At 37.7% G+C, this 26,237-nt stretch overlaps 1 protein-coding gene across 5 annotated transcripts in view; it reads right to left on the reverse strand.

The window, feature by feature from the left end:
* Window positions 1-3,208: 3,208 nt before the first annotated feature.
* LOC134653567 (glycogen synthase kinase-3 beta) overlaps window positions 3,209-26,237 on the reverse strand; it is a 75,661-nt gene continuing 52,632 nt past the window's right edge. For 4 of the 5 annotated variants that reach the window (XM_063508951.1, XM_063508952.1, XM_063508953.1 and 1 more), the window contains 9 exons: window positions 19,785-19,975; window positions 18,568-18,651; window positions 17,741-17,800; window positions 15,931-16,041; window positions 14,397-14,634; window positions 12,653-12,750; window positions 12,191-12,286; window positions 5,111-5,414; window positions 3,209-3,261 (listed from right to left, as the gene is read on the reverse strand). In XM_063508951.1, the coding sequence (XP_063365021.1) occupies window positions 3,209-3,261; window positions 5,111-5,414; window positions 12,191-12,286; window positions 12,653-12,750; window positions 14,397-14,634; window positions 15,931-16,041; window positions 17,741-17,800; window positions 18,568-18,651; window positions 19,785-19,975 (1,235 nt within the window). Of the gene's footprint in view, window positions 3,262-5,110; window positions 5,415-11,325; window positions 11,463-12,190; window positions 12,287-12,652; window positions 12,751-14,396; window positions 14,635-15,930; window positions 16,042-17,740; window positions 17,801-18,567; window positions 18,652-19,784; window positions 19,976-26,237 lie in introns of those variants that run through there. The other variant, XM_063508955.1, reaches the window with a different exon arrangement.

A 26,237-nucleotide genomic window follows, 5' to 3' on the forward strand; every position in this document is an offset into this window, starting at 1 on the left:
TACAAGATTAATTTATTAGGTTACGCGAATTGCATCTCTTTCGTTAAACGTAACCTAACTCATTAACCAACCACGAAGAGTTGCGGTAATACACCAAGCGCAGGTGACATACTTACGATTGCACAAAATTCTTAAATATAATAATATTAGTAATTCAGCAACGAGTAATTGGTAACTGACAATTTTTTTCACTAACTCTTTTGTTGTCATATATTTTAACAAATTAATTAAAGGGGTGTGCCTAAGGGATACTTACTACTAAAATAAAAAACATATGTACTATTCATTTAATATTTACTTTTATAATTATGTTATTTTCATTCATAACTAACAACGATATGGGTGTTATGATGTATTCAATTTCAGTTAAACAAATTTAAAACAAAATACAAATTTCACTCACTATTAAATTTAATATTACAGTAATAGTAATAATAAAAAGTCCTTTTACTTTAAATAATTTATAAGTCATAACCCCATTTCGAACTATGTATGTGTTTTATATACGGAAATTCTCATAAAGGTAGTAAATGTGCACGCAAAACGTGAGAGTGAGAATTCAGTGGGATAAAGTTCGATAAACATCATTTTCATACATTCAGGTCACTAGTATGTCTTAATCTTTTTACACAGAGGGTCTTTAGAAGCAACGTCGATTACAAAATCCATATTAGATAGACTTAATAAAAATATGCGTATCTAAACTACTTCCCCGAGCCCGCAGCGGTGCCGGCAGTCGCAGGCTGCGGGCGCCCGGTACCGGGCCGCCTGCACCCGGTACCGGGCCGCCGACACCCGGTACCGGGCGGCAGACGCCCGGTACCGGGCCGCTGCGACCAGTACCAGGCGCCGGCTTCCACCTCCTAGCTTACGCCCACCCGATAACCGATAAACGGCACTCAGAGTCATACCACAAAGATAATTATAATATATTTACAAGACATATAAAGGTGTCAGCAAATCAATAGCCTTATTGACGACAACTAAGCTCCACTAGGTGTGATTTCAAATCGATGCGCCGCGCGCTCACCGAATGGCGATGATACATCCCTTAAGATACAATAATTTTACAAGCTAATTAAAAGTCATTGCGTTTCAGGGTTCAAAGGTAAAACGAGGATTTCGGAAGTACTAGGCAGTGCATGCTAAAAAGAAAAAAAATCTAGCACATACATTTCATTACATGTAAAAGATAAAATCATTGCGTACCTATGTTTAAGTAAATGTAAACCATACGTTACTCTCACAATGTTTTGACTATTTATTTTATAACGTCGAAATTGCGACGAATATCCACTTGTCCAGCTTTTAAAACATTCGACCAACTGTAATCATTATTAGGACGTGAATCGTGACCGTGCTACTAACGGATAGGGTTTAACATTACGCAGGCTGTTTAGGTGTCCGAGCTACCTATCACATCGCCCGAATACACAAATACAACAATTATATCGTAAACTGACATATCCATATTTAAAGAAAATGGAAAATTAATGAGACGACCTTTCTCGCGAAGCAATATCTTAGTATAGGGAAAGTATTCCGATGAAGAATGCTATAATTTTTAACCTACCTTGCATAAGTTCCAAATACCTCTATTCGTAAGTCGGCGCGCTTTCGCGACTAAGCCGATGGTCGCGCGCTGAGACTACGTATTCCACGAATAAAAATTCCGATAGTCTACGTTAAAGGTTTACTACCTTTGCCTAATTTGTTTTTATGCCCAATTGAAGTGCAAAACGAAATTAGTTCGCATACGTACTTAAAAACTATGACAATGAAAATAGCTTTATTTATACACCGTTTCATAAATGACTACTAATAACCATAGTGTTTTCAATGACAATTTTTTTATATAATAGAAATATCATTAATTGAATATAGAATACCATATTATCGAAAAAACTATGTCGTTACATTAGGACATCGACAGTGCTATCAAATAGATTACATTTATCCAGCTTTGGATAAGACTTAATAAGGTACACCGCAATAAAAAAAAGGTTATTACATATAGAAGTTGCCCGAAAAAAATCTATAATGTAGTAAATCTAAAAAAATTATATTCTCTGAATTGTTTATACAAATACAATATTCCGAGTTATAATTAAACATTATAAATTATCTCGAGAGATCAGTTTACGCTAGTTATAAAAATTTACAAGTATGCTCCCTATGAATGCGAAAAATGTACCATTTGCTAAGTTTCATCGTTGAAATAACACTAGGCATACGCTTCGTAAGTTTTATGAGTTAGTGATACGTTCCAACAATAAATACACTAATGCACTACAGAATATGTCTGCCCTACTGATTACACGGCCAAGCAAGGTTACGCTCGAAATAAAGTGTCGCTGTCAGACCGGCGGTGCAAGAAACGAAACGACCGCTCAAGGTGATCGTCCGTCGTTTACCCGGTAAATACTCTCCAACTCAACATTTAAGGTATGTACACAAAGAGACAATTTGAGCTTACAAAAGTACAAAGTAATCACATCGCGACGGTTTAGAATCTACAGCGGATTTACCCTTCTCACCGACTACGACAGCTCAAGCTTTATCGACAATCACACTACAGTATCACACGATAACTCGCCGAAAACACCTATTATGCATAAAATTTATCCCCGACGGCCAACGAAAAGGACTATCTCTAGCAGGGATGTTGCGAATAAATATCCGCATCCGCATCCGCAACCGCGGAACTTCCGCATTATTTTCAACATCCGCATCCGCATCCGCATAAAATCGATGCGGATTTAATGCGGATGCGGATGTGGAACAGGTCGGTACAGCGGAACGTCTTAGCATCGGCGTAAGTGCTAGACTGCTAGGTAATTTAGTCATCAACCAAAAAACCTATTAGAAATGAGCAGTCAAGCGTGAGTGGGACTTAATGTACGGAACCCTTGGAACGCGAGTCCGACTCACACTTGGCCGGTTTTTTTTAAATAAAAATTACTAAAATATAATATTTGACGTTTTTTATGATATTATTTTGACATCAGCATCCGCGGATGTGAGCCTTTAAAAATCCGCATCCGCATCCGCATCCGCGGATGTCAAAAAATCGGCATCCGCAACATCCCTGATCTCTAGTTAGCATACGAATGACTCTCAATCTAAAATCCGTATCGGAGAGGTTAGCTCGGCTCGCGGCCAACGATAGCGGGCCGACCTCGCTGTACTCGCGGCGGCGCCCGAGCGTCTACGACGCGCCCGGCGACCCGCCGCTCGGCCCGCTCGCTGCCGCGTTCTCGCCTGCAATACAATAGTACATTATTGTCGAGGATCGGAAGTAGCTACTTGCTGGCTGAGGATTCGTTTTAAACGGACGACCTTGGGAGTCCGTTTAATTGAATCCGAAGCCAGCAAGAAGCCTTCCAGCCGAGTCATATATAGTGCTTTTCTCAAAAATGGTGCAAGAAATAGAAATATTTTACAGAAGCAACGTTCTAATTTTCACACAAAAAAGTAAAACCATTAAAAAGATTTGCTTGCCGCCTTTAAAAAAAAAGAAGTGTATTTTTCTGCTGAAAATACGCCAACCTATTTGAGACACCTAAATAGTCGCCGTACCAACATTAAGCCTTTAACAGACTATCGCACCGCACCGCGACCTTGGAGCGTCGCACCCATAAGTGAGAGCGAGAAAGAGATATCCGTTTCTCGCTCTCACTTATGAGTGCGACGCTCCAAGGTCGCGGTGCGGTGCGATAGGCTGTTACAGGCTTTATAATAATAAGTGCTGATCATCTGTTTGGTTGTTTAAGGGACCTATGCCTTCATTTGATATGGCCATTTAAAGTTTTAAAAAGTTTGGAACTCGTTAAATAATGGAATTTGTATGCAACATTGCAGTTCCGAAATCGAGACTGCAATGTTTTTAACTTTTTAATTTTTTGAATGACCACAAACTACGCACTTCGCGACCTATTTTTTAACCGGCAACGTCGACTTTGCCGTCCATTTTTGAGAAAACGTACGTTTCGTCATACGCTTACTATATAAAGGATGACTTAAATATAAAATAATGCTCCCAGAAAATCTATCGTCTCGCTTCCAGGTGCTTTTGTCATGGCGGTGAATTTTTCTGGCGTAACAACGCAGTTATCATATTGATGATGATGTGTATCCATGTACATATGCGATTGCTGCGTAAGTGTGAAGGCCGTCTTTGAAATATTTTCAATATTCGACTTTATATAAAACGCTCTCAACACCGGTAACACGAATGAATGAATGAATTTATTTGCAGGAGACATGGTTATACAGTAGAGGTGCGCTCATATCTCGCCAACAATACTGGGATGAGAATGGGCAGGTTATGTAATAACAATATCATGAGAGTGAATTCGGGCCATAAGGCTCGGTTAGGATAACATACGGGTGTATTTTTGATGCTCGACTTTTGCTCGATGCTAAAGCCAACATCGGTCAAAACAAAAGTATGGTGGTCGGTCAGTTCAGTGAAACTCGGGTTACCGAGTTTCACTGAATATGCGCTTCGGGCGTTCGGGCTAAGACTAACGTCTTAGAACGCCCTGCGATTAATTTCTTGCGGTTTCAGTCTTGCAAGGGCATTATAAAGCATGCGGTTCTGACACCGCAAGAAATGTATCACACGGCGTTATAAGCCTTAGGGCTCATTTAGATGGCGCGCGACCTCGCATGCGATTTTAGTAACATTGCGGACCATTGAGGGTACAACATCAATTCAGCCGACCGATTAAATGACGCAATGTAATGAAACTCGCATGCGAGTTCTCGCACCGTCTAAATGGGCCCCTTGGTGACATTAAGCAGGCTGTACCATAGAGAAAAAAATACATAGAGTGCTCACTCCATACATCAGTTTTAGTACCAAAAAGACTATTAGCATCTAGCATCGAGTAGCGGAACTATCAGTACTGCTACTTGACAATAGATGTAGCCACCGACCGGAAAGTCTTATGCTGTTGAGATAAGACTTTCCGGTCGGTGCTACATCTATTGTCAAGTAGCAGTACTGATAGTTCCGCTACTCGATGCTAGATGTAGACACTGAAATTAATAGTCTGATGTATGGAGTGAGCACTCTATGTATTTTTTTCTCTATGGCTGTACTAACCGGGCGGGTCCTGGTCTAACACGCCGGCGGCCTGGTGGCTGGCGGAGGCCGCGTCGGCCTGCGGCGGCGAGGCGCGCGGCTTGAGGAAGTCGTTGAGGCTCGGCTGGATGTTGAGCTCGTACTCGGTGAAGTTGAAGAGCGGCGGCAGCGCGCGGCCGTTGGGCAGGCGCGCGGCCGGCTCGCGCAGCTCGTCGAAGAAGCTGTGCGCGCACGCCTGCAGCGGCGACAGCCGCGCGCCCGGCGTGTACTCCAGCAGCCGCGACACCAGCGAGATGGCGTCCGGCGGCGTGCACGCCCGGAACACCTGCGATATTATGTAAACTATGTGAAAGCATTGCTTCACTTTATTATTATACTAGTAGTTCGCCCCGAACTGAGAACTCGCGGTTCGCCAAAAAGATCAATTGAATGCAGTCGTCAAAGGATCGACAACCGCGTGCGATTTATTGCAAGATCTGTGGAGCCCTTACTTGATAAATTTAAGTCACCATAGAGATTAAAATAAACTGTATCTGTGGTAAGCCGTAATCTTTCTTGTCAAATGTCAAATTCAGTCGAGCACTTTCATTTAATACCAAACTCGACCATACTTTCTTGCAATTAAAATGACCAGAATAGCAAGACCCCTCACAAATCGCTTTTTAGCATTTTAAGCTCTTCTAGCTCAATAACCTCTTGATCGAGCCTGCTCAAAACTTAATGACTAAAATATAATGCCCTCAACTTTACGTTCACCCAATTTCATTTAAATTAGAACAAATTTACTTAAGTTATTGTGTATCAAACTATCCTCTGATAGTTCAGCTTAAAAACATCGAAATGCCGGGACGTGCCCCTAGCCAGCCGATGTTCCAAGTTGAATGTAAGAACTTCACTTCGCTTCGCTCGCTCGTTCGATTATATTACCATTGACTATTGACATTTAAATTACTATCTGCATTTTGATGACTGTATTATCTTATATTTTTATATTTTTTATTATTCTAGTATGAAATGACATGAAAATATTCAATTTAGTTAAATGTATTAAACTTAATGAGTAATTATAAATAAAAAATGCATGATAGAATAGGGACCTATAGAAATGTACTGTGACTTTCTACGAAGCATGTCTTTATGTGATAATTAATACTATGTTATGTGACTGTATATTTTATATTCGCGAGAAATAAAAGGCTTTTTTATTTTATTTTATTTATTATGTGAAAGCAAAAACCGGATTCGTCCTGAGGGTCGCGAAGTTGGAATCTCGACACAATGCGAATTTTAATTCGTTTGTGGTGACCGTTCCGACTGAACATCTAGCGACCTTCACCAAGGAGGAGTTTTGGCCGAAGGGTGTCAAGTTTCGGCGGTTCCGCGGCCGGTTCCCTGACACTGCGGGGTTGCGTAATGCATCGCAATCATAATGTGTTTTTTAGTGTCTAGTTATATTTTTATAATATGTATGCTAGTTTTAAGGTATTTATGTATGGGCCACTAGTTGCCTGAAATAAACGATTTCATTTCATTTCATTATACGCACGAGTCAAACCCACGATCGTTCCGTTTGCGAATACACCACAAAATTACGAGCGCTCCGAACTCGCTCGACCCTCGGGCCGGCGAAAACGATTTTGATCGAAACGTTTTTTCGTTATCATCGAGTCAAGTATGAGCTCGACTATTTGCGCGATGTTTGCATAGTGTCTGGCATCCCTACATTCGAGTCGGCTGGCGACCCCGACCGCATGAGGAGACCCAGACCCATCTCAGATAATATTAACAGTTGTAAAATGCTGCCGTTCGATCGATTACCCTTTGTGCCTCCAAAGCAATTTAAATAGAACATTGAGGGGTAACCTAAAATTAAGGAGCTCGCCTCAATCACAATGTATTTATACTTAATTTTAACGTACAATCGACCTAGGTCTTTTTGTGACCAACCATAAAACGTTTTCACAGTAAGTGTCATATAAAGTTTACCTCTTAAATCTATTTAATGCCAATAACATAGTAAATGTGAAAAGGTTCCACATTGGGGTCGAATCATAAATACATAATGTTCGATAGTAGGTACGTATCATTTAGACTTTTAGAGCAATAAGAAACCGATGCCGGACTTCCGATAACAAATCCCATAATCCATAAAAGCCGGACGCGATAAATAAGAGCGAAACTAATTCTATTAGAAGCATAGTTTATCTAATACTCCCTATTTATATAACATAATAAAAACCTATATATTATGTACAAAATTACAAAAATCGAAGAATAAAATTTAATTTTTCGATTTACACATTGGACTTTACCTATCGCAAAAACTAATAAGTTATAAGTCGCTTCTATATTAAATCGAGACTTAATTTTAAATTCCAATACCTACATGCGAACGCTTAAAAGATTATCTTATTTCATTTTCGTCCTTACAACATGAACCTTGTAATATTCAGAATGATCATGAATAATATCTAGACCACAAATAATAAATAGGAGCTAGAGCTAATTTTGATTTGTTATCGTCGATTGCAGTGCCCTCACCACGCACTTAGCACATTACCAACAAACGTAATGACTAGATAATAAACATCAAGGTTCATTATATTAAAATCATGTTATAATGATTTTTTAATTGAATTTAATCACGGTTCAAATCTTGTTTAATAAAACCACTCTTTAAAACATTGTTAGCAGTCACAAAATGAGAAAAGATAGGAAGACTAACGTTAATTGTCGGTTAGCTAATTTGAATTTGATGAAATGACCTTGCGAAACCATTTTAGATATGATAGGAGCTAATGATGAAATTGCATTTTATGTATTAAGTAATAATCATACGTCACAAAAATGAAGCGAATTGCGCGCATATCATCGAGTACAGTGTACAGTGCGCAAAAACATCTAGTTACCAGTACTTGGTATTCTATATTATTATTAGGTGATTTAGTGGTATGCCTTAAGGCATTAAGTCTGCCATTTGTACTTTTGTGTATTGTGCAATAAGGGCTAAATAAAAATAAAAAACACTCCTTACACTCAATGATATAGAAATGTAGTGCATTATTACTTTAATCGTATTTTCACGGAAATGTTTCCAAGAAAATACGATGGAAAATAATTATGCACTACATCTGTACCCGCAAATCGCACCCATTCTCGCAACGTATGGTTATAATAAGAAAGAAAACCAATAATTTACAATATTACACTCAGCGTAACGGCACACTGAACACCAACAAACATTTCATAGGGATGGCAACGCAACTGCAGACTATTTACACTACTAAAAGACGACAGGAATGTGCCGTGCTTATAGCGTGACACGCCATAAGCACGTTGCACTAGTGTACAGTCAACGTCAACAAAATACTATGAGTACTATGACATATAGGAACTACTAGATGTTAAAGCCTGACCAGGAATATATATCACGCGCCATGTTGCGGAATTTCACTGGAACTAATTTTTTTGCCTCTTGACAATGATTTTTTTTATCATATATTACTAGTCACTCTTTAAGTAACTATAATTCATTTATTCCTCTTTAAGTTAATTTTGTAATTATAACTGTTGCCAGTTGAAAACGATTATTTACTTTTGACGCTGACTATACAGTAAGACTTGGATAATTGTCCACACATTATTAATAACGTAGTAGACTTACTGGGCGAGCCAGCTATTGTGTAATTACTTACAATCGATACTTATAAATGTCACTGACTAATGTTCTTGCATAAAAAAATCATACGGTTTGCAGTTTCTGTTTGGAAACAGTGAAATATCACCTAAGTATTATTTAAACGACATTCTACCCGTAGCATGGATATTTTTCCAAGAAGATTAAAACGAACTTCATAGCATTTACTGTCCGTTTAGAAACTAAGTTTTTTTTTTTACTTTTAGCACTTTCACTATAGACAACGAGAGTTGTAGTTTGTAGTGTTAGAGTCGGTTGCACCAAACCGTCAGTCACTGTTAAAACGTCCGGTAAATACATTTTATTGTTTGAGAAATTTCATACTTCATATTTGTATAATTATTAATGATGTTTTGATGTGGTTGATAAACTATAATTCTATTGATATAATTGTATAGTAGCAAGTGTAATTGGTATTGGTGTAATTGGTATACTGTAACCGTTCTTGTGGTATTAAATAAATAAAATAATAATAATTCAGTGACACTGATTAGTCTCTGAAAAAAAATACCCGTATAGCCCTGGATAATATGTACAAGCCTGGATAATTTTGATTAATTGAATCAGCATTGCCATCCCCATTTCAGTAGACAGCTTCAAAACATTAAAATGACTATCTAGTAGGTCTCCAGTTCATGCCAAAGGCCATGTAGCAACCGACACTAAATGCCTTCATTTGCATACAATGATAATGCTGTAGGTAAGGAAACTTCAATAAAATGGCAATTTCAAATGTGTATTAATTAAGCGTATTGGCAACGTTCCCTTATTAATCATAACTATTAACTGTTATTTAAAAGGCTGAATATTAATGACAACATACTAATTAAATGAAACGAAATCTGTTTTTAAAATGTTAACCATCTAGTTGGCAAGTCTGATTCGTTTTTCCTTTATTTTGTATTTTCATTCTGTATTCGTCACTTGTTATTTATCTTTTTCTTCGCTTTTTGGCATTATCTTTTTTAGTGAAAGTCTGTAACTTGCCCTTCTAATAAAGTCTTATTAGGGTTCCGTACCCAAAGGGTAAAAACGGGACCCTATTACTAAGACTTCACTGTCCGTCCGTCCGTCCGTCTGTCACCAGGCTGTATCTCACGAACCGTGATAGCTAGACAGTTAAAATTTTCACAGATGATGTATTTCTGTTGCCGCTATAACAACAAATACTAAAAACAGAATAAAATAAAGATTTAAGTGGGGCTCCCATACAACAAACGTGATTTTTGACCGAAGTCAAGCAACGTCGGGCGGGGTCAGTACTTGGATGGGTGACCGTTTTTTTGCTTGTTTTGCTCTATTTTTAGGGTTCCGTAGCCAAATGGCAAAAAACGGAACCCTTATAGATTCGTCATGTCTGTCTGTCTGTCTGTCCGTCTGTCTGTCCGTCCGTATGTCACAGCCGCTTTTCTCCGAAACTATAAGAACTATACTGTTGAAACTTGGTAAGTAGATGTATTCTGTGAACCGCATTAAGATTTTTCACACAAAAATAGAAAAAAAACAAATAATTTTTGGGGTTCCCCATACTTCGAACTGAAACTCAATTTTTTTTTTCATCAAACCCATACGTGTGGGGTATCTATGGATAGGTCTTCAAAAATGATATTGAGGTTTCTAATATCATTTTTTTCTAAACTGAATAGTTTGCGCGAGAGACACTTCCAAAGTGGTAAAATGTGTGTCCCCCCCCCTGTAACTTCTAAAATAAGAGAATGATAAAACTAAAAAAAATATATGATGTACATTACCATGTAAACTTCCACCGAAAATTGGTTTGAACGAGATCTAGCAAGTAGTTTTTTTTAATACGTCATAAATCGCCTAAATACGGAACCCTCCATGGGCGAGTCCGACACGAACTTGGCCGCTTTTTTTGTTCATGGTGTGGAACCCTCCGTGCGCGAGTCCGACTCGCACTTGGCCGGTTTTTTTTCGTTTTTAGTCACGGTCTTCGTTAGTCTCTGTCGTCTCTTTCGTTTTTATCTCACACGAAAAGAACGAGTGACGAATACAGAAGATGTCACGATTTAAAAAATCCTTCAAGAATCAAGTTGTTCAAGTGTACTTTGTACTTAACTCAGTTTCTATAGTTAATTTCATTGAATAAATGGGGCATTATCTATGAAAAGGGAAAGGGACCTTATTTCTTACATTATTATGGCTTACGCCGCACAGCATCAGGCGGCATTGTATTTATATCGGAGCATCGTTAATAATGGTAATACATACAATATAATTTTGTTACATACAATAGAAACAAATTAATAATATGTCAATATAATAATATTGTTATAAGTAAGCTATGCTGTGCCCTTACAGGGTCCATGTGAGACATTGTACATATATTATACTTGACATCTATACTGTACCATGGTTGCAATAAAGAATTATGAATGGCGTAAGCGCCATCGACAATAAGGTCCCTTTTCTTAGATAACGTCACATCGGGGCTTGTCGATGGTAAACGAATTAAAAACCTCCATATCTACATTATAACTACAGTGAAATGCGTTTGAGCACGGTTTTCTGTTTTAAAAAGATGACGAATCATTGCCAAGGCGCTTTAGTAATGTATATGTATAGAATGAGGGCACTTAGCAACGAGCAGTGTCTTACTCGAAGGCGCTGGTGGTCAGTGAGATTCTTGGGCATGGTCATTCGCTCCAACATATACTGCAATGACGGCGCAATATCATATACATAAATATAATATACTAACTCTCACTACAATACGGTGTCCGTACGTTTTGTAGACTATTTGTTCATGTGTAAAAGACGGCGAATAGGTTATGCAAGTTACGCGACTGATATTACCATTTGAACCATTTAACATCTATTGGATGGCGTATTTTTAGAGTCTTCGTGTTTAATTTATTTACTGCAGAATTCACTTAACACCAAATAACAACTCTTAATTCAAAGTACTGTCCATCTATGTTTTAATCTACGCGCAGTGAAGCATGAAGAGCCAGCTTTTGAAAAAGCCTTTTGCATTTTAATACTTCTGGAACCAGCTTTTATTTTTAAGTGACAACACTGATTTCCTATCACCTACAAACATTTTACTCTGAACCTGTCGAAATGATACAAATGACTCTCTCAATACCTTCACGCCATTTCTCCCCTATACAGACCCAACACGCAAAAATTATCAATTTAAAAATAAGATTTTTTTATCACAGTGTGCCCGCCTTCTAACCAAATAGCCAACAAGACGCCCGGACATTGTGTCAAGATCGTGCATCTACTTACGTCAATCCATTATAAATTAATGAGTCTAACTAATCTACACATAAAACATGTAATTAAACTTTACAGTCTCGCTGTGCTATAGGTAAATGTAGTTTGATACTATTACTTAAACCTTATATTTATAAAGTATTTTGTATAAGAAAACTCACCTTCGCCCATGGATGACTCTTGATCTGAGGGAATTTGAATTCTGTGTAGTTTGGGTTCATTTCTCTGATCTGTTCCCGCGTGGGAGTGCCTAAGACCTGGAAAAAATAAAGTAAATATTAAGGTACAATAAAAAAATAAAGTAGTACGTAGAAAGCGGGAAATTATTCGCTAACACTTTATTATGATCTGATAGAGTTGCTTCATCTTATATGAAGAGGGTTCTCTTTCTACGTAGCATTTATATTTTTCATGTGGCGCTAAATAGGAGTTTTTTTTTCTTAATACGACGGCCATTACAAAGTCAATTAGCCTGTAGCAATAGCGATGACGAGTGTTTCGGAAAAAAATATCAGTGACAATCGATAAATTAGATATCATTATTTTTTATCCAAACGCATCTTTATCTACACGGACGTTTCTTGCGAGTACCTAAATAGTTCGAACAGCTGTCAGTTAGGTACCTTGATGATTTCCACGAGTTGGTCTACACCGGAGTCCCCAGGGAAGATGGGTTGGCCGAGCAACAGCTCTGCCACTACGCAACCCGCGCTCCACACATCTGGAATGACACACAGACAAATAGATCATTAATTAAATGGGCTTTCTAAAATAAATATTGAAAACCCGATTCTCACGGATCCTGGTGTTTTTGGGTTCTTTCAACTCAGAATCACTAGCATATTCAATCCTGATGATAAAAAAAATGTCCCAAAAATTTGTATGATAATTGTACATTCCACTACGTCACGTCCATACAAGTGAAAATTTTTCTCATAAGTAATAAAACGTGACGTAATGGAATGGACATTTTGGGACATCTTTTTTTAATGGCGGGATGGAGAATGCTGTCGATTCTGAGTAGAATGAGCCCAAGAACGTCCAGATTTGAAAGAATCAGGTTTTCGATATTTATTTTAGAAAACGCCCTAATACGATACCCATAAAATACTGTTTTTTATTTTTTCAAAGACCTTTGTCATTGAGACTTTTGTAACAATATATTCTACCCGAACCTGCTTTTATCGACTTATAAAGAAAGTTCATGACATCTGACAGCGGATATTATATAATTACACCCACTTCAAATAGTATTCCTATAGTAGAGTTGAATGGACGTAAAATAAATTAAAACAGTGGATTAATCAATAACCAGATATTTTGGCGAGAGTCAGACCTGTACCTAAGTATACGTGGACAGTTTAAGTTTATCTTCTTGTATTGTTGCACTTCATCAGTTCTTAACTTAATCATTATTAATTTGTAACTTACACGCGGACGACGTTTTTTTTACGACATTGTAAGCGAATAGCGATTAAAAGGTTAAAAGTTATAATAACACAATTATACTTTTATCTTAATATAGAGCAAAAACCTATTTGTTTTTATTACGTAGTAAATTTGTACATACTATTTTGAATAATTTGTCATAATATCAGCCATATTCTGTAAATTATACTGAGTTACATTATGGGTTTGGCCGCCAAAAGTGTAGGAAATTGTACGAACAGGAATAATAAAGCTTTTAGCGATCAGACTCATAAGTACTCTTGAATAAATAAAACACCCTCGAAAAACGAATGAAGTCACGTTACAAGAATTTTGTCAACTACATACTTATATTGCCCAAGCCATAATATACGACACATGACACCCCTGTATCCCAACGTACTTCTACGACCGCAGCACTTGAGCTGCGATAATCGCTCTTTGTTCCTGTAGTGTGTATTAAAAGTAACACACTAATCTGACCATTGATGAACCTAATCTCGTTGTAATAAGGTCCAAACATTGCAATTAACTGGCCACTGATGGTGTTCGTATACGTAAGTATTATATTTTGAAATAATATCTAAGTTTTCTAAGAGTTTAACAGTGTCAAGTTCACTTTTGACTTTTTTTAATGGGCACTGTATTGAATTGAAAGCTTACAAACCTCCTTGCAAACCTGAAGGTTACTTTGGTATTTGGTAATATACATATATACGCAATTACGTATTGTACGTGTTCTTGGTACTAATTATACACACGAGAACACACGATGAAGGGTTCTTGGAGTAGGTACAATTAGTTAATTTTGTATTTTAGACATGGCGGTTTGGTTGTGTCAACGTTACATAGCTAGAGGACGCTCTTTTTGAGCCAAGTTCACGGCCTAACAGAGCCGAAAATCTCCATAAAGAAAGTTACCAAATCTTAATTACTCACCGATTTTAGTGGTATAATCTATAGCGCCGAAAATAAGTTCCGGCGCGCGGTAGTAACGCGAGCAGATATATGAGACGTTAGGCTCGCCGCGCACGAGGTGCTTCGCGGAGCCGAAGTCGCACAGCTTGAGGACCCCCGTCTTGGGGTCCAGGAGTAAGTTTTGTGGCTTGATGTCCCGGTGGCAGATGCCCAGCGAGTGGATGTACGCCAGACTTCTGAACAACTGGTACATGTAGAGCTGGAAAATATAGAAATGGTGTGTTGGCATGAAACTGACATTTTCGACGAAAAACCAACGTAGGTTAATCCCTTGAACGTCAAGCGAAGCCGTATGACGTTATGACGTCAAGAATTATCGATGTTAAAGAGTATTTTTTCTCTACTCCCTAAGCATCAACTGATTATAAATAGAATTTATATAGAAAGCAAAACTACAACCTTAAAAAGGGTTAAAAAAAGATACTTGTCGGATCTGCAAAACTGTTTTTCACACCACCTATTCTGAAAAGAGCTTTTTCTTCCCTGCTAGGAGGGATCAAAGTGGCACTTTTCCTCCCTGCTAGGAGGGATCAAAGTAACACTTTTTTGTACAAGCACACTATTTTTACATTTTTCTGCACATTATTTTTAGCTTAAATAATCTGCATCAGATTGTGTCAACACTAAGATTTTTTTATTTTCCTCATAGTTGATGTGAAAAGCAGTATGTGTCATACGGTATCAAAATTATTTCGTCTTGGGCGTTAACACTTGAATCCCTCATTACGCTCAGGATTCTACTTTAGAATCCATCGTTTCATTCAGGATTCAATGTGACGGAAATATATCATTTTGATCCCTTGTAACACAAACTACTTTTTATCAAAGTCCTATTCCTTTTTTGCGTTTAGTAAACTCGACGAAACGATAATGAGAATTTATTCGATAAAAGAATCCACAATTTGAAATTTTCATGAAGACTGCTGTATTGGCACTCTTAATTTTAAGCACTAATTAGCACTTCATTACAAAGATATCCATTTCCAATGCCACATAACTAGACTAATATTAATAAGACTATATATATTTATTTAAATTCTGTCATAAACTCAACAAGCCAAATAAGAACACATCTAGATTCTTGACCTAATTTGCAAAAAAAGTCTTACGAAGTTCAAAGAGTTTTAGACTATGAATATAATTTTTAAAACAAAATAACATTTCATATGGTACCTAGTATAAAGTATAAAGATTTCACACCCTCATAGGTGTCGCGCAGTCCAGTAAACGTATCGATCTACCTAAAAATACCGCTGCAGGGTTTGCAGTCTATAAATAAATTACCTATTTAAAAGGTTTCGTAATTGGTCAACGATTCATATTTTATCGTAAATTGGAAGGAAGTTCACACAGTACAATACTGGGTTCTATCCTAAAGGCTTTTTAGAGTAAATAACGCGCATTATACCGCTCTAGTGATATGCGTCTATTCTAACTTATACGACAGTCTCTTCAGACTTCTTTTCCATCTTTTTGTAATGTTTTAAGGGCTTACCTTTATAAAACTAATGGGTATGGTTTGTTCATCTTTGGAGTAATGACGTGCCACTTTATAAACAGTTTCGGGGATATACTCCAGCACCAGGTTCAGGTACACTTCGTCCTTCTGCAAACGCAAAACCAATGTTAAAAGGTGTCTTTCAAACCCTTAAATAACTAATGTACCATGAATGTTAAAGCCTAGAAACATTTATAAAAAGACGACCTGTTAAAAAGTGGAGCCCGAACGGCTACCTCCATATCTTTCTGTGATATCAAAGATAATCAAGACGATATGGTAAAATTGGTTTCACAACAATTGCCAACACCTAGTTTCTAAGCTTTATCATTCTATGTAATGTACATACTTTTAAGATCTGTTTTTAGCCTCGACCATTTTAATTTTACCAACATATATTGTTTGAGTCTAGCTAACAAAAGTTGAACCAGCAACGCGATAACTCCATTGATCAATATATGACGTACAGTGTAACAGCGTAATCTATACTCTGATTTACAAATCGATTACAAAAAAAAACTACTACATACTATCACAGGTATTGTCCATAATTATGGTTGAACCCATATTAATAACATATCAAACACGAAGAATGTAACTAATCGTTTCATGTGATCGAAGATTGTAAAATTAATAAAAAGGTAAAACTAATTGGTATATTTTTTTATATGACTATAATTATAGTCATATAAAAAAAATATACCAATTAGTTTTACCAATTAGGTTTCGGGTTCAAAATAGAACGAATCCAACCTTAAGTCAGGGTATAGGGAGTTCAGTTTTAGTTAGCCAGAGTCGTTTTAGATACATATTACCAATTCACGGATAGAGAAATAATGTTAGGCGCATGAAAACTCATACAAAATCACAAAAAGATAATAAAACAACCGTTATTGTTAGTCGCGTGACCGTATGATTAGTGAATAGCATTCTAGGTGGACTTCTTTGTCTTACATGATTCATTTGAACAAATATAGGTATACATATTTAGGACATCGTGAGAAACGCATCCTTGAGAGGACAAAGATTTGGATTTCTTCCAAAGGTTTTTGGCTCTAGCTTTTACCGAGATAAATAATGATAGTTTACTTTGTGCTACTATGTAGGTATTCAGTATTTAAAATGGCGATGACTTTCAAAGCAGTCACAGGAACAAAAAAACAAGCAAGCACGGGAAAGATGATTGATATTATAGTCCAAATGAATTGTCGGTCATGAAATGATATTATGTAGATCCGTGTAGCTTCATCCGATCCAAATGTAAAGCTGTTTGAAAATGGTTTATGGCGGGTTCTTGTCTGCGTAAAAATTGACTGGCGTGCTTGGTTACCGAGCAATGTTTTACTATTGTACTAGAAATCGGGAATACACCGTGGTTGAGAGGTACCTTGCAAATTTTGGCAACGTATTTCAATTTGGTAGGGGCATAAGTAAAATAAATTTTAGCACATCAAGGCTTTACACATTTTGATTGATAATGTTTAAAGTGTTGATGATAATGTTAAGTACGAGTATCTGTCCGATAAACTTACATTTTCCAAGTGGTATTACAGCACGGACCTAATGTCTTATACAACAAAACAGTTAACAGGGACTGAACTTGTGAATTATAAATTACGTACTAAAAATAACTACTAAATTGTGATCGATAGGTAGTTAAATCTGCGCAGTACCTCCCCAGATCACAGTGTAGAGATTAGTACTTAATTAGAATACGTGTTTATTTCTCGATAACCATTGCCAAGAGTCTGGAGCTAATTGTGCGTTAGCACACTAGCGCAACAATCTGATTGGTTTAGAGACATACTGTGACTTCAATAGACTGCATTGCGCTTAACAACGTACTGACTGCTGCGGGCACTGCCGCCTTCCCCCAAATAAAACACACAAATAACACAAGCTTAGAAACCGGCCATTTTAAAGTACAGTAGATCTAGTGCCACGCGCACCGAGGGTTCCGTACCATCGATCGTTGTCGGGTCTATAAAGTCGCGTTAATATCAGTTATCACTGTGAGTAAACCTTTGTCGTTTCATTCGGAAGGTGACGGACGTTTTAACCGCAGCGATAAACGACAAAAAGGCGATCATCATATCCGTGCATATCCTCGATCATGCTAGTTGCCTATATTACAGCATACAGAATACATACATAGAGTTTAGCCTGGACGCGGTTGCGTGGCTGTCGGGAAAATATGTTCACAGACTGATTCAATTGTGATATTATTGAAATTACTCTACATACTTGTTTGCTTTATAAATATGTATGACTGCATACAAACTAGGTTTAACATACATAACTTTTACTTGATTTACAGACATTCAAGGTTACGAGTTGATGAAAGTACATAAGCATTTGTTACTGTTGGTTCTGAACTTATCGCTAAACTAGTCTTATACAATATAATTATGATCCTAAGCTATAATAGATATTTTGCTTTCTAGATACGGAACCCCTAAATAGTCAAAATCTTATAGCAGAAATAAAAGAGTTACTTAAAGAAGTTTGCATTTTTTACTATAACTCTTATATCTCTCACTCATTATATTGTACACATAATGTTAATATCATTCGTAATTATCACATAGTAAATATTTCAACTATAACTATTATCTACAAAAAATGATCACTCACCTTTTCTCCACTAGAGTAAAAGAAGTATTTCAATTTGACAATATTACAGTGCTCCAGCCGTCGCATAATTTGAAGTTCTCGATTCTGTAAATAATAAAATACCATTTCATCTATACAATTTACGTACATTATCTATTCAATAGTGTTCAACTTATGCTATAAAGAAGTAGTTTAAATAATAATGCCTATCACAATAGGAAAAAATACACAAGGCGACTACCGCAGGTATAAAAAACGGTTCAAGGCGAACAGTTAACTGATCACAACAATGATACATTTATGTTTATCGAAACAAAAAATCTTTTGCAGGAAAACTTTTTACGTTTGGATCATGTGCTTGAATTCTGCAAAATTAGGTTCCTTTTCCGCTATCTATACATTTTACTGCGTCCATCCGATCATAGCTATTTATGTATTGTTATTATGCTATCATATATTATGGCTGGAAGTTGATTAAGACGAGTTATGATCAACCTATTGGCGGTATTTTCGGGAACAAATTCTAGCGAACAAACTTTATGTTGGTCGTGTCTTTTAGTAATTTGTCAGTTTCGGAACTTCAACTGGCGATACAACTAAAAGGTTACAAGTTTACATAGGGTTGTATACCAATACCAACATTCAATCTACCAACTATTGACCGAATGATCGTGCAAGGCTTATAATGTTACGTCGCGTAACTAAACAATTTCACGAACAGGCGCCGGCAATAGCCCGGCCAGTGCAATTAGCCACGCCACAGGTCGAGACAGACGTGGCAATATGTGGGTCGAGGAACTTTTTTATTGCTGTTATTCTGCCCCGTAAAACCAATGAAAGTATTTTGTTTTTAGGTCATAATATAAAAGAATGGACTTATAATTGCTAAAGTAATGTTTGGTTGCGAGTAGTTATAGTTATTAATGTTGACCTAAGAAATATTACCAGTACAATGAATCCATTCGTGTACCTAATATACTTTGGTGCTGTAAAATTGGCCAGACTTAAATGTTGCCTAATGATAGAGATACGCCTCTCCTAAAAACTACTGCAACCCATGGACTGTTTTGTCTGTTTGTTGGCTACTACCATGCGTCATTTATTTGTGATTAGATGTCAAAATCTCCTTACCCACGATTTGGTAATAGACAGGTCCAAAATATAATCTGTATTTTCCATCGTTTGTCATTCCTTAGTAGGGTACAGGTCAAGCCAAGTAACACGTGAATGTCCATTACCTTAAACCTTTTGTCCTGGAGCACTTTTTTGATGGCAATGAGCTCGCCGGTGTCACATAGTTTGGCCTGGTAGACGACGCCGAAGCTGCCGTTACCGATGAGCTTCATGTCGGCATAGCTCACTTCCTGCGGCCGGTCGGGGCCTTGCCCCGGCGTCGCCACCACAGTCGTCACCTTTGAGCCGTCCTTGCCTGAAAAAAATATACAACCGTTTAGTATGTCATTTATTACGTCCCACTACACATTATAAAACATTCTCACTCTCTGAACTAAAAAATGCTAAAGAGCAGCAATCATTACCGGGCGTTAAATTTGAGAACGCTAGAAAAGCTCTCACTCATCACGTATCATTTGAACGCTCGTAAATATACCTATAGGTAGGCACTACTCCGCACGCAGCGTCACATGCGTCCACGTTTATGACCGCGTATATCTATTCCACATACTTGATAATTGACTTCTGACAATGACAATTCGCTGTACCATGGTTACTTGGTCAACCCATAAATGTAGGATTTGTTGTAATAGCCAGAGACAATTGTCAAGAATATTGAATCTAGTATTCATTGGATGCCACGGCGCTAGTCGCGGTTAGTACTTAGCAATCACTTAAAATATGAATTGGCAAGCACACCGGTCGTCTTAATAGCGATTTGTGGTAGGTAGGTACGTACGCAAATCTAGGTTACCACATGACCCGATCACCCTTTTATGAATGCTAGTCGAATCAGATTGATCGCGTACATGTTTATAGCTACCCAGTACTTGCGTCAAACCTATAATGGATCAGTTCAAAATGTAATTTGTCTGTTATTGGAAAACTACAAATTGTGTGTACAAGTTTCAAATCAAATAACAAATACTACGGCAAATATGTAGCTAAAAGTAAAAACACGCTTATTTCGCATTAAATTAAGTTTTACGAAATTACGAGCAGAGATAAAACGAACGATTACGAATACATCCTTAGAGGATATAATCAAACGGAGACGCCTTGTCTCTAATTTTCTGTACAAAACAGTCTGCCGGATGAGGGGAACGTCAAATGTATGCGTAACGTAAAAATAGCCATGTCAGATAAACGTCAGTCAATACATTGTGTATGACCGTTGGCCGCCTATTTTCGACAGAGGGGAAAGCCTGTTAATGTCTACTCCGTTTTGTACAAGGGCAAGGGCAAAATGTGATTATCAGCGCTTTGCGCTCACACACTTTTAGCTAGGACAGATACATTAAGCTGCAGAGTTAAGTGACCCCCCCCCGCCCCCCCAACCTAAAGACTTAGTTTTAATCTTGTATTTACAACGGAATTGCTTACGCAACGATTGAATGGCCTCTCTAATGCAATTGAGTGTGTGACGCAAATGAATCCATTTCACTGTAATGCGAGCCAGGGGCTTGACAACTTACAAACCACCTTTGTAACAGAGGATTTGAGTCTGTGTTCTTTCCCTACCAAAACTTCGGTATCGAATTCTGTTCCCAAACATTTCCTTTAACTTAATATATAAATGGTACGTGGCTAGAAAAATAATAATGTAATAATGCTGATTCGTTTTGGTTTAATTGATTAATCAAATTGTTTACAGTTCCATAATATTAAGCGTCGTTTATAAATACCTACACGACATACCTATACCTCGTCAATATTCTACGAGGGGCGGGCGGCTGAAATATTCGCGGCCTAAGCTAGAAAAAAAAGAAAAATAAAAAAAAAACTATGCTACTTTTTCCCCCGCCTCTTTGGCAGTTTAAATATTGCCGCCATTTAAAAAAAAATATTCGTTTTTCGTTCTGTGCGCGGATATACTTAACAATGTCTGTTGAATGCGGAAATTTTGACAAATTTGAACACCGCGCGGTTATTAAGTATCTTGTAAAAAAAGGAAAATCGCCTAAAGAGATTTTTGATGATATGACGGATACTCTCCATCATTTAAGCCCTTCGAACACTATGATAAAAAAATGGGCTCGTTTATTTCAACAAGGACGAGAGAGCTGTGAAGATGACCCCCGCCATGGGCGGCCTGTCACGGTGGTCACTGACGAAAATGTTGAAAAAGTGGAGAAATGTGTTCTGGCTGACAGAAGAATTAAAATCTGGCAGATAGCGGAGGAACTACAAATTAGTAAAGAAAGGGTAGGACACATTTTACATGAACGTTTACACATGAAAAAAATTACTGCGCGCTGGGTACCAAAAATGCTGACACCGCTTGACAAAGAACGGCGACGTAAAAGTTGCAAAGAATTTTTGGATCTAGCTGAAGGGAATCTTGACGAAATTTGCAAGCGAATCGTAACCGTAGATGAAACGTGGGTTCGCCAATACGATCCAGAATCAAAACAAGAGTCTATGCAATGGTTAAAAAAGGGCGAGAGGGCACCAAAGAAATTTAAAGTGGAAAAGTCAGCTTCAAAGCTTATGGCGACCGTGTTTTGGGACAGTGAAGGAGTTTTATTAGTTGATTATTTGCCAAAAGGGACCACAATGAACGGTCATTATTATGCAAATTTATTGATTCAAGCACGTGACGCAGTCGTCCAGAAGCGACGTGGGAAACTTAGCCATGGAGTGTTGTTTTTACAGGACAACGCACCGGTTCACACTTCCCGTGTTGCTAGGCAGGCACTAAAAGACACTGGTTTTGGAGAAATCAATCATCCACCCTACAGTCCAGACCTGGCTCCGAGCGACTATTTCCTTTTTTCAAATTTGAAAAAAGACTTACGTGGTCGCCGGTTTGCCGATGACAATCAGATCAAGGCAGCCATTTTGAAGCGAAGGAAAAAGATTATTTTTTCGGCGGTATTAAAGCATTGTTTGCTCGAAGCGAAAAGTGCTTATCACTCCATGGGGACTATATTGAAAAATAAAAACATTTATTTTAATACTATCTTTCATTTTTTTTCTAAGGCCGCGAACTTTTCAGCCGCCCCTCGTACGTTTAGAAAAATATTTTAATAGACACAACCTGGGAACAGCAACAACTCAAGAAACAAAGTTTTTATGGGTAGTAAGTCAACCGTTGCTTGTATTTAAAGTTGTGTTAGCTGTTTTAATTTCAGATACATATCAGTAGCCTTTCTATATGTAAAATTAATATGTACGAAACAAATCGACTATCAAGATACGTAATTTTAATCCTTAATAACATTCAGTATAAACCATTATACCTAAATATTTCTTGTTATACTTAAAAACTCACCAATTGATTCCAGTATACCAGAATAATTTATAGGCATGGCTCGCATCCATGTATTATACATCATTTTTACACGTGGTTGTCTATAACCCCGATTTTAGATTTTTATACAAAATATGTAAAATATAAATGTTTAGAAAAGGTAACCATCGAGAGTAAATGTCATTTTTGATGGTCAGTTAAAAACATGTCAACACGACTTATAACTAACGCGACTTGTAAACGAGATGAAAAATATGAGTTTTCATATAAGAAAGAAAGAAGAAAAAAAAAATAAAAATAAGATAGAAAGAAAGAAGAGTGTCATATGTACTGTAAAACGTTGTACGATACACGTGCGAATAGGTAATTCGCAACTCGTGTCTATTTAAAACACTCCCTTCGGTCGTGTTTTAATTTATCGCCACACGTTTCTGATTTCCTCTTTTTATTACCTATTACATAGTGTAACCGGAAGTCAGGTTTCATTCTGGTCCGCCAGTCGTGTAGTCTGAAAGCCTTATGTATAGCAACCCGGAGTGTAATTGACGCATTGTAGTTACGTAAAGATGTTCTGCGCAGGCGCACGCAATTGTTCTATTCGTACCACAAAGGGATCTTTAGCTACGAATCTGATCGCGTTGACAATTCCGCAACTCACTTCCTAACTCATATTACATTACTAAATGCCTATATTGTTTGCAAATGCGTTGCATTCCTCTTTATATATACTCGGCCTCCAAACCATAACAACATCTTTGTTCTCCGTTATTTTACAAACAGGAAACTTGTGGAAAGTGTAAAAAATTTAGGTATTTCCTTGTGCACCTGGGCGAAAGCGGTAATTTTTGTTATTTCCTTACCGTATCCTGACCTAAAATTGGACTAAAATTAAATGGTAAACGATCAAGCTTTAGAAGATTAATTTATCTTTTCGTTATAATATTGACAAGTGGTGTTAGCTTTTTACAGTGTACTTAGAAACGTTTAAAAATATCACCTAACCTACCTGACGTGGACATATCCATCGTGTTATTCGTTAAAAAAGCTTAAACTAAATGAAATGAATAATAAAGTGCTTAATGTAAGGTACGACATAATGAAGGCAGTAAAATTAATACCTAAGACGGACGTAACATAGAACTTGAAACATAAAAAGAATTCAAAGACGAGCGATCAAACATGAATGACCGCTCATAAGTACGCACAAAACTTAGTATTGTTCATTCCTTTCAATTTGTAATACAAAGAATGTTGACATTTATACAAAATAAGACCGTTGTTATGGTAATGTCTCCGACCATTTTTTTAAACGTTTAACTCGGCGCGCGAAACAGACGAGCATATATTACAAATTGCATAATCTTTACAAGTTAACAAGTTTTAATGGTTACGAAACGTGGCAAGACGATTATTAGCCAAAATACATTAAATCCAAACACGATTTACAAGACATGAAGAGCTAACGAAAATACCGATTACAGAGGAATATGACACCATTATTTTACCGTGACATCAAGAATGTCAGATTGTCAGTCAATTAAGCACACCATTTTTGCCCCTATTAAAGTTACATTCCTACATATATACCTATATATGTAAAATAAACCCTTTATTTCCTAAAAACCTGAAGCTTCATTTTACCGCGGACTCACAACAACCACGGACTTTTGACTATAGGTAGTTTAGATTTTCGTAAGTATTCGTTTATATCAGGGATGTTGCGAATATCCGCATCCGCAACCGCGGAACTTCCGCATTATTTTCAACATCCGCATCTGCATCCGCATAAAATCGATGCGGATTTAATGCGGATGCGGATGTGGAGCAGGTCGGTACAGGAACGTCTTAGCATCGGCGTAAGTGCTAGACTGCTAGGTAATTTAGTCATTAGCCAAAAAAACCTATTAGAAATTAGCAGTCAAGCGTGAGTGGGACTTAATGTACGGAACCCTTGGAACGAGAGTCCGACTCGCACATGTCCGGTTTTTTGAAATAAACTTTAAGGACTTTTTTACATCGTTGCGAGGACCAAGTACTTCTAAAATTAGACATCAGAAACGCTTTTAACTCGGTGGACCGTGGCGCCATGTTGACGGAGGTGCAGAGGAATATCCCTGGTCTGTACCCGTACCTCTGGCAGTGCTATAGGTACCCCTCAAACCTGATGTATGGACCTCACAATATTCTCTCTGCAGTTGGTTGCCAGCAGGGAGATCCGATGGGGCCGGCCATCTTCAGCCTCGCAATTCATCCAATAATTACAGCTCTCAATTCAAAATTTAACTGTTGGTATCTGGATGACGGCACTTTAGGCGGTGAGGCAAGCTCGGTCCTTGAAGATCTACGGTCTTTAACCGTGAAGCTGGGTGAGGTTGGCCTGGAGCTGAATACGAGCAAATGTGAGCTCTAAATAAGCTCCGACAATCCGAACAAATCTCAGATCTTGAGGGAGTTTGAGGTTGATTGTCCACGAATAAAGTCGGTGTCCAAGAGCTCCCTTCATCTTCTGGGAGCCCCAGTTTTCGGCGAGGCGATCCCGGATTTCGTTGATAGCCAATTACATCGTTTCTCTGAGCATTCTGACCACCTACTGAAAATTAACGCCCACATGGCCTTTTTTATTATCCGGTTTTGCCTTTTCGTCCCGGTTTTCGTCAGGTGATCAACAGTACATACATGTCGAAATACAAAAAATATTTAATATTGGGCTCGATGATAGGCAGTTTCTACAAGCAACTTTACCGATCCGCTTCGGCGGTTTGGGTATAAGGCGTTTCTAGTGTTGCGTTGCCTGCGTTTCTGTCATCCGTCCATGGTACGCTATCCCTCGTTTATATAACCATAGATAGGTTATACTCATACTTGAGGAGCACAAAAAATACTTACATATTTAAATGTACCTACATGGTACCTACGAAGAAATCTGTTATTTATGATTAATTTTCTCATTCCATCCATCTTTGTCGCACGCGTTGTTAAACATAAGCTTGTCTCTTTCTCTTTCGGTGTGCGGGAGCTCGTTAGCACGTGCACATTTCTCGCTTGTCCAACCGCGTCTAAAGGCAACTTGTCCAATTTGTCACAAGGTAAGCGCTTCAATTTTGGAACGCCTATAACCTATCTTGAGTTATAAATCATTGTCACTAATATAGACAACCTCCGGCCAACCCTCTTGGTTACCCAGCCACTATACTATACTAAAATAAACAGAAGTATTATAATTATTTCGTGTTTTTGTTGTCTTTGTGTTAAACTAACTCGAACT

Source organism: Cydia amplana, chromosome 13, assembly GCF_948474715.1.
Source record: "Cydia amplana chromosome 13, ilCydAmpl1.1, whole genome shotgun sequence".
Classification (NCBI taxonomy): domain Eukaryota; kingdom Metazoa; phylum Arthropoda; class Insecta; order Lepidoptera; family Tortricidae; genus Cydia; species Cydia amplana.